Raw genomic sequence first — 9,267 nt, forward strand, 5'->3', positions numbered from 1 at the left:
CTCCGACAACACTAACCACGTTTGCCTGATTGTTCAACTCAAGTAAGCGATAATGAAATTGAAAGACACTAGGAGGCTAATGAGACAGAGGATGATTAGCTTGAATAGTTGCTAAGAATACTGAGCTCCGAGGCATGCGTATAATAGGTACAGTGATACAATCTTAATGGTACCGTCATTAAGCCCACGCGGCAGAAGGTAGAGGGATGCTATTCTCATGAGGGTGGTTGTGAGAGTAGGGATGAGACTCCGTGGGAGTATGGACATCCCTACTGGGCCTCGGAGGAGTCGGCGGGCGCGCGCTGGTAATAGAAGCATCCCAGTTAGGCCTGAGCCAAGACGATGAGGGATCCACAACAGAGACCTCTCTCAACGTACTGGATACGTAGACGATGTTGTTGTATATCAGAACGCCCTCCAGGAGGCGGAGTGTCGTGGGCTCCGAAACCAAGATTGGCCCGATCTACTGGATAGATGAGCTTGGGCACTATCGTCAGGTCCCGACGTATGAACAGCAAAGCGCCTACTAAGGATATTGGCCGTAATAGTGAGGGTGCCTCGACTGACCTGCATTCTTATGATGCCCACAATAGTCTGTGGCCGAGAAAAGGGTAATTAGGCGACCATCAGCAAATCTTTCAAAGCCGTCCATGACACATTCATGAGCCCTGATTATCATCGTCAAGGGTGCATTCTCCTCCAAGAACTGCACAACTCTGAGCGAGACAACTGACACCAGTATGCAGCCCAGCAAGACTTACCTGTCTGGACCGAACTTAACAATATGCCCCGACCCGTCGGGGTCTCTGGTCTCATTAGAAGTGACCCCAAAGATGTCATCTGAATCGGTTGGGTCGGACCTGCCATCACCATCAGCTGGGCTAGTGCATGACCACCTACCATAGCAGATCCGTCACTTGCTGATCGAGCATACTCAACGGTGTTTGGGCCACGACCAAAGGCCGCTCGAGCTCAGCTATCTGCTGCACCTGAATAGTCAGAATGTACTGACACCAGAGTCGAGTAAGCTGACTTTATCGATACTGCCTCCGATGCCACCATGAATGCAGAGGATGCGGTCCTCAATGACGGCCCCACAGGGCATCCATTCAAAAACCTGAATAGCTACTGAACCCACAACCGATGACGGTGCTCACTTTGTTGAACCACGCCCAACTGCAGTTGGGGTTATTGTCGACATCATCCCTTAGACGTCGTTTACATTCATCGCGGAAACCATAGGAAGAATTTATCGCAGGGTCCTCATGGTTCCCCCTTATAAGATGGATTTGATTCGGGTACCTGATGGCATCTCACCTGGCATACGATAAGGCAGGCATTATGCCCACTTGATCTTCAAGGCTAGCAGTAGGCAGATAGTCTCTAGAGAGAAGGATCCTCGATCGACATAGTCCCCAAGAAAAAGGTAATCCATCGTTTCAATGTCCCCTCCTGGGCCGTCAGTTGGTGCAGCATACCTATCATAACAGCACGTGAGCTGTCGACCTTCGAATAGCCGACCTTTGGAACAGCCGCATCAGGTCCATGAACTGCCCATGGATATCGCCGTATACTTTGATGGGTGCCCGCAGCTTCAACACCTATTCTCGTGATACTGGGGAACAGCGTGTCACCGTCAGTGTCACCCACCATTGGTTGCTTCCTAAACAACTGCAGTGCCGATTTGCACAGTTGTCGGACCTCTGAGGGCTGCAAGATGAATCTGTTGGGGTCCAAATCGGGCTGCCACGACTCTGGCCGCAGCAGTTGCTCGATCACCTGATCACCATTTCGAGAACAGTCTACACAGGAGAGTTTTAACGACCTAGTACGAGCATCGAACCACGTCTGTGAGTAAACACGGGAAATACATGCGTGGGGCCTTGAGATATGGGAAGACAATAGGAGGTCTTACAAAGTGATGCAGTGATCCTTCATCATCCTTCTGTCGCGCCTTAGTAGGACTGACCACAGGCCTAGACCCGGGTGGGCGTATACGTTTGGACTCCTCCCCAAGAGCATCTAGGCCAACCTGATGCACCTAGGACAGCATACGAGATGATGCCAACTATAAGACTGGTCTTCCCTACCGCTCCGGCCGTCAGGTCCCTATCACAAGCTATGTAGACCTTATCTGCCAATGCAGGTGCCCCTATTGGACCCCATGGCTTCGTCTCGAGGCCCTCTCGTAGTGAGGGCGACAAAGACGATGAAGATCGAGCTGATGATGGAGGGTTCGACGACGGCCCTTGATATACCTAGAAGCACCCTCAACTGATGACCTCAACCCCATACCATCATACGTATTCCATCTGCTGTTGCTGGGTCTGCTGCTGTTGCTGTGGTTGACCTCTAGCATCTGCCATGACCGCGTCGTAGCCCATAGCGGATCTTATCTGCTCCTGATGCTGGTTCGTCACTATCTCCGATGGGGGAGCCGCCGCTCGTGGGAGTACCAGCCCAAGTGCCTACACCGGAGTGCAGCAGCATGTTCTATTTCTACTCAGTGTGGGGAGATATGCACAAAGGGAACTTCATGTGTTGGTGACATGATGAAAATGTCGAGAAAAAATTTATAATTCCTTCGAGGTTTCTCAACAATTTCGCCCAAAGTTGTGTGGAAACTTCAATAATGAGACGTGAGAAAACTACTGAGCTCAGCTGCTTTTCCTACTATCACTCACCCTCTCAATGTCCAACAGTTGTAGATCGTTGGTCGGGGCAGAAGGATGCACATGATTGAAGCCACCATACCTAGCGTAACCATACCCATAGACACCCTAGTGGCTCCTGAACTCACGTGAACAGTAAAGGCCCCAGCATCCACGTAGCATGACGGAAGCGTTGAACACTGGGTATTTCCCTCCACTCGCATTGTTCCGTATCGTAGACACAGGTCCCCAACGACCGGCTCACGTCACCAGAACGACCACCAACTGAAACAGCAACTCTACTGAAAGCCCTCGCCCCGGATTCACATACCAATGATGAGTTTAGTATGAGCGAAGACAGCCACGTGTTGGAATCGGGCCTCGGGGGTCTCTCCTTTCTTCGTGGGTGCCTCGACCCAGTCCCACCTAAAGGTCGACTCTACGTCCTTCACGAGCATATTACTGGTCGTATTAGTAGCACCTGCCATCTCTGTGCTGCCTGAGGCCCCAAACATCGTTAAGGGACTGATTATCCGCCGTCCTTCCACCGAACACCACCATCATACCTGTGGCCGGGCCCTCTCGGCACACGTCAGCTGAGTGGTAGGCCTACGAAGAAAGAGAAGCAGTAAGAGCAGCAGTAAGAGCAGCAGTAAGGGCAGCAGCAGCACGAGTAGAAGGTCCTCCTCACTCTGGGCACTGGGGCTGGCTTCCCTCCTCCCATAGGGTCCACCTTGTTCCACAGAAAGGGAGATCGATCAACATCCAAGATCCATATATCCGACATGGTTTCCTGAGGTAGGCTCATCGACACAGAGCAAGGGTGCAGTCAGTAAATTCATGATAGGAAGTATGTCATTGGGCCTCATCCGTATCATCAGTGATTGAACCTCAAGATACTCACCGTTCCATTGTTCCCAGCATACACAATAAGCACCGGCTTGTGGAAGACCATCGTGTGGCCGTACCTAGACCGGTCCAATACCCAGTATCACCACCGCAACAGAGGACCTACCGCTTCCCAGGCGTTGGGCCTTTCCCTATGGGTATTGTTACCCACTCCGGCCTATCCTCATTACGGTAGTCCAAAAGGTACCTAAGGTCGCAGGCCATAGACCGTAAACCAATGAAGGTAGTACAGGTCATCGTTGCTCAGACTGCCTCCTCCAGTAGCACCACCGAAGACTACCTAAATACCATCTTTCCGACAACTGGCAGCAGTAGATACCTCACTCAACGATCGGCTTACCAGTTGCATGTGGTCAACACACACAGCAGCATGAGCCGCTCTAGGACTCGGAGCTGAGGAACCTGAGTACCGACTCGTCTGAGTTGAGCATTCACTACCCAAGATACTACCTCTCCGCATATCAACTCTCCTCCATATGTTAGCCTCGACATTCAGGACGTATGTGTCATCAGTAATATTGTACCTAAACACAGTACGACCCATCCAAGTATCAGAGGGGATGAACCAGAGGCCTTCCTTAGCCGAGCGTAGAGGATACATGCCATCATTCGCGGTACCCTCTACCCATATTTTACCAACTACTGCCCCCGACACCCTAGAGTATAGCGAAGCGGAGGCAACGAAAAACTATAAGAACATCTCTCGTAAAGGGTCTGCCGAATCCTTTATAGTGGCCGCCTTTTGACCATGAGGTCTACTATTACCTTCCAGTATCACCAGTAGCACCACCGAATAAGACCACTCGAGCCTCCCCGATGAGTGTACATGTATGGCCAAAACGTGGTAGAGGCACTTGCCCCACTTGCTGTTCGAATTCCATACCCTCTCAGCAGCAGCAGTAGCTGTGTTATTACTACAACACCACCACTACTACAACAACAACAGATGCATTGACCATATACATGACAAACTCAACACTGGGTATAGGGAGCAGCCTCATACGGACGAATGTAACGAGGTTTGACTGTAGCACTAGACGATACGATGACAATTGAATAGTTTATTCACAACTTAGCTCGGATACCTACTTCACGAAGGACCTGCCAGAGAACCGAGATGGTAACAAGGCTCACAACAACCGTTGCTGCAGATGTTGGTATGGGGAAGTACCTCAAGAATTGTCTGCTGTTTCACAGCACGTAGTTGAGCTTGCGATTTGACGAACAACGAGCCTGTGAACCTAAGGGTCGATCCAATCCGCATAGTTCAACCTATGATCCGCATCTACGTATAACAGATCCCCTTAATGCGTCTACCATATAATTACCCTAAGCCATTGACCCCAACTCCTCCCTCCTTTGTAGCATCCCTCGAGCGCGGTATCACCACCAGAGGGCCATCCAATGTCCATAGCATGTTGAAACTACTGCTAGGGGACCAGCTCAAGCCCAGCTCCTTTAGTGCCTGTCTGGACAGTCCCACCACGATGAGCAGCACCATCATCCAGCCTACCGAGTCAACGGCCTCAATGCTAGCTACTGGCCTCGTAGCATACTTAAATCCAACCTGCCTTCCTTCTGTATAGGCAGCCTTCATGGGGTACTCGACATTCGGGACGATCTGACCAAAATGGGTACACCTGTGGAAGTCCCGAAGTGACGAGCTACCACCTGTATATGCCTATGAGTTTGACTAAAGCCCGACTCGGGTCCATGATTGAAGAAAGCAACGGCCTTATCTCCTAGGCATCTCAATATTCTATGAACTGCTTTAAAATCCCCCCAAGTGAGGGAATCATTCTGGTTGAAATATAGCTTAGTAACGACCAATACATGCCCAGGCATCACAGCGTATTTATTCAGCAACAGCCTGTGGCCCGTTTCCATCATATCTCCAATACACAGACCAGAATCGTATGGAGGTAGGAAAGGGTTCCGTTTCGCCACACTAGATCCCTTGGGCTTCCACTTCAAATTCTCAGCTACCCTAACCCGGCCGTCCTCCAGGACTTCCTCGGTCGTGGGTACGGAAATCAACGAACCGTTTCGTTTCGCCTTCTCCTGCTGGGCCCCTATTCTCGCCTGCAACTCTGCTAGCGACAAACCATCGAGAGGATAGTCCTCATCTGCTATGTTATTAATGCATCGATAGGAATAGTAGTAGTATAACAGACCCACTGCACCACTACACACTGCTGCTGCTGCCGCAAGTTTACTACGGAAATTCGTAATAGAGGAAGACGAGTGTGGCATAAGGAAGAAGTAGTGGTAGTAACTATGCGATGACTGAGGCCAGAATAAAACACAAGCTCGATCAAAAGTGACGTAAATTCATATTATCAATGCAGCTACTGCTAATGAGTAATACAACACTTTAAATGTTTGCTGCTATCACCCCTACCTCTCATCGGCACATATCGTTTCACAGCCTACCTGATCAGCCCCTTCAAAAATAAGACAGGTTACGTATGATATGATAATGAGGGTTCGAAATGAATAAGAGCTTCACTTGCTACTGCCGCTTCCTTCAGAGTAGTCCATACTCACGTAATGCTATATCGAGCCCCCTAAGGATCAACGTCATTTCCATAGACTCACACCAAAGCCTAACCACCTCTGCGCGAATAGAGCAGCATCTCGCTGCAGCAAACCTGGATGAAAACGAGCGCATTCACAGTAGACATAGTTCTGTAACAGTCGTTTAGTAGGCTTAAAGTTATCGAAGGTCCAATCGACCGGCCTACCAATAACAGTCATCACTGTTGGAGGCAATGCCCTGAATACCGTTCAGCCTCTGGTTCGTCATCTGGACTGTGATATCCCTCCAAGTAAGGGTGCTTCAAGGATTGCTCCACAGAGATGCGCCTGGTCGGGTCGAATTGCAACATCAGACTCACCAACTACACACAACTATCCATCACTTAATATCAATACCACAGTAACTCACATCGATAGCTAAAGCGTTCGCCTCTGGGTAGAGTTCATGCATGTCTTTACCGCGAGACTGTGGACACTTTCTTATGAAACTTGAGGGAGCGGTGCTCGGAGAAGAACGAATATGAGCCTACCGTCGAGCTGGTCCATCAGGTGGTAACCAATGCAGTTCCTCTTCTGTAGGCATACCTAGTGTACTGTGAATGATATCTAGCCAGCCATCATACGCCCGTACCGGAAACCTCTATTATCTTCTTGATCTGGTCAAGATGATCCTTACCCGTGAATAGAGCTCTACGCCCAAGTAACTCACATAATATGCATCCAACAGCCCTGAATAAAAGATACAAAACATGCCCTAACTCATCCCTGGTCACCAGCGAACCACCTTACCACACATCAATCGCTTTGGTATACTCGGAAGCAAGCAGGACGACTTCTGGGGCGCGGTACCACCTATAGCAAGAGTAGATGGAGCAGTAGTAGTAGGAGTCAGGACCTCGTAACGACATAGTCAGTGAGGTTCGGATCCGGGTTACTATCATCGCATCCATGTGAAAATCCACGTGCCAGACCGAAATCACAAATCTTTAAATCACAGTTCCTGACAACATCATAGCAGTGCTTCAACCGCCATATCTGACTAATTGACTCTACACATACTATAATTCGATCACCAGACACTTGAAATTCATAACAGAGGTGCATAAGATATTTTCCGAGGTTTTCTGCACGACTATTCGAGTGTACTTATTGACAAGAATATTGCTCGGTTTGAGGTCTCTATGGATAACGTTAGCTGAGTGGAGGTACTTGAGGCCCCTCAACATCTGATATATAAAGTATCTGTATAGATAGTAGTAGGGTAACTAGAATATAAGAGGCTACTGATAGTGCTCATCCGTGAGGCTCTGCTTAGAGTATATAACACGATGGAGATCCGTCTCCATCAGGTCTGTCACCTACGGCTACAGGTACCGATCAGGGTAGGAAGCATCTTACAATATAGATATCTTCGAAATCAGGGCTTTGGGGTGGATACATGTCCAGGATACGCACAATGTTATCATGGTCAAAAGTCCTGATGTACGATGGTAGTCATACTTAAAGAGGCACGCCGGCAAGTACCTCAATAGCTTAATCTCTCTGAGGATACGTTTGGCATCAATTAAATCATCAAAGGCATTCTGTACCTTTTTCACCGCAACCTTGTGGTCTGATTAGAGCAGAACAAACGACTCTGTCTTCACAAAACAAAAGACATAAACGCACCTCTCCCATCACTGAAGCTCGCTACTGTTCCATAAGCGCCCGAACCCACCTTACGAATGAATTCCATGTGCCTTGGAACCTGAGAGTGATGCCCGTTGAGAAGCTTAGATGGGGGACGCTCACAGTGTAGCTGGTTTTCCCATCAATATGGACTTGTTTCATTTCATCGAGATAAGTCATCCCACAAACAGTCTTAGAGTGGCAACAGGCGGGAATACAAACAGCAAACGCAAGGGCTGAGGAGGCTCATCTGCTCGTCTAGCCAGAAACTCTCGGTGCTAGTCTACACCTTTTAAACATCTAGTTCGTCTTTGGAACCATCAATTTCGTCGGGACGCGCGAAGTTGGAGGTACGAATCCGAAACGGGAAGATCATATTCGCAATTAGAACTTTCAACTTCGTCATAGAACATTCAAGTTCGTCCGAAGTCGATAGGAAGTTCAAAGTCGTTCTAATAGAACTTTCAATTTCGACTTTCGAACCTTCGAATTTGTCATAGAACTTTCAATTTCGTCGAGTATACCTTCAGACCTTCAATTTCGTCCTTTTAGGAAAATCGACTTCGTCGTTCGGAACTTCAATTTCGTGTTTGCGGGGCAATCATACCAGTACTCTGATGGTGAGGCTATCAGTAGTATCAGGATCTCCAGTAGTACTGGCTCTGGCTGGCTACAATAGTACACTGCTACGGGATGCGGCCTGAAGTGGTGAGTTCATGCTCAAGTATTGTCATATGTAATGCGCGCATCCGTACGGCGCGAGGTATGACACTAAGGATTCTGTGATGCTGGTCATAGGCGAGCGCTACTTTATGTACATGCGTGCTGCTTTCACGCTGCTGTGTGTTTACGTACGGGCTTTTATAAGTTAAGTTAGGCTAAGTTGAGTCCGGTATAAGTTCTATACAAGGCTTTTACTAGTTACTGACTTATACTAGCTTACATAGGGATCCATATCTATATGAGGAGGATATGGATAATAGGGTCTTCATTGTGTTGCTATAGTTTTGCGGCCATTGATTGCACTCTATTGGGCACTGGATCATTCGCTATGGTTTTGCGAACCCTTATGGATTTAGGGTTTTTGAGTCATCTGAGGACTAAGGTTGTCGCTACGGATTGTCGATATATATTAACGGAGTCTAGCTTTGAGTTATCTGAGTTCGGAATGGTTGTTACACGTTCAGGAAAGACTACCGAAGTGCCACGTAATCGTGACACTGATGTTATAGTCAAGGTACGTCGTAGACGTGTTAAGGAAAAGACGAGTCATGCTTCTCATGCGCAGTGTGCAGAAAGGGAGTCAACCCATGGTACCTCGGTTACTCCCACTAGTTACCCGAGTCCTCATAGGGAGGACCACCGCTCCGCGTATTCTACCGGGATTCTTCCCGACTACAGATCTACGGTTACTGGTGATATAAGGTCTGTGAGAAGGGTTACATCGACCGATATCTTGTTGGATCGGAGCTTGGGGTATGATGGTATCAAGAAGAATGTA

General features: G+C 48.6%; 3 protein-coding genes across 4 annotated transcripts; all 3 read right to left on the reverse strand.

Moving 5' to 3' along the window:
- Positions 1–79: 79 nt before the first annotated feature.
- Positions 80–4,441, reverse strand: Pmar_PMAR010218 (protein serine/threonine phosphatase, putative; the record flags this gene model as incomplete). The annotated part of the gene is made up of 24 exons (XM_002788634.1): positions 80–329; positions 379–523; positions 568–716; positions 762–860; positions 901–989; positions 1,034–1,117; positions 1,158–1,302; positions 1,350–1,478; positions 1,522–1,601; positions 1,651–1,779; positions 1,916–2,041; positions 2,091–2,258; positions 2,304–2,468; positions 2,685–2,754; positions 2,801–2,936; positions 2,983–3,077; positions 3,133–3,260; positions 3,343–3,444; positions 3,556–3,619; positions 3,667–3,747; positions 3,791–3,840; positions 3,901–3,962; positions 4,011–4,084; positions 4,326–4,441. 24 exons carry the CDS (start codon positions 4,439–4,441, stop codon positions 179–181), a joined length of 2,637 nt encoding a protein of 878 aa, XP_002788680.1. The 3' UTR covers positions 80–178.
- A 549-nt stretch (positions 4,442–4,990) lies between these two features.
- On the reverse strand, positions 4,991–5,813 carry Pmar_PMAR010219 (conserved hypothetical protein; the record flags this gene model as incomplete). Its single annotated transcript, XM_002788635.1, has 3 exons — positions 4,991–5,029; positions 5,074–5,181; positions 5,232–5,813. The coding sequence occupies 3 exons, from the start codon at positions 5,811–5,813 to the stop codon at positions 4,991–4,993; spliced, it is 729 nt and encodes a 242-aa protein (XP_002788681.1).
- Positions 5,814–5,911: 98 nt separating this feature from the next.
- On the reverse strand, positions 5,912–8,004 carry Pmar_PMAR010220 (mitogen-activated protein kinase 2, putative). Of its 2 annotated transcripts, none has more exons than XM_002788636.1 (14): positions 7,890–8,004; positions 7,767–7,845; positions 7,623–7,710; positions 7,497–7,575; positions 7,383–7,456; positions 7,245–7,340; positions 6,994–7,098; positions 6,888–6,950; positions 6,730–6,827; positions 6,629–6,683; positions 6,508–6,586; positions 6,345–6,425; positions 6,175–6,300; positions 5,912–6,127 (listed from the first exon to the last, which is right to left on the reverse strand). In XM_002788636.1, exons 1-12 carry the CDS (start codon positions 7,944–7,946, stop codon positions 6,363–6,365), a joined length of 936 nt encoding a protein of 311 aa, XP_002788682.1. In that variant the 5' UTR covers positions 7,947–8,004; the 3' UTR covers positions 5,912–6,127; positions 6,175–6,300; positions 6,345–6,362. The 2 variants fall into 2 exon arrangements, with proteins under 2 accessions (XP_002788682.1, XP_002788683.1); XM_002788637.1 differs by having other exon boundaries at positions 6,345–6,460.
- Positions 8,005–9,267: the final 1,263 nt, after the last annotated feature.

This window comes from Perkinsus marinus (assembly GCF_000006405.1).
Source record: "Perkinsus marinus ATCC 50983 genomic scaffold scf_1104296927884, whole genome shotgun sequence".
In the NCBI taxonomy this organism is placed as follows: Eukaryota; Perkinsozoa; order Perkinsida; family Perkinsidae; genus Perkinsus; species Perkinsus marinus.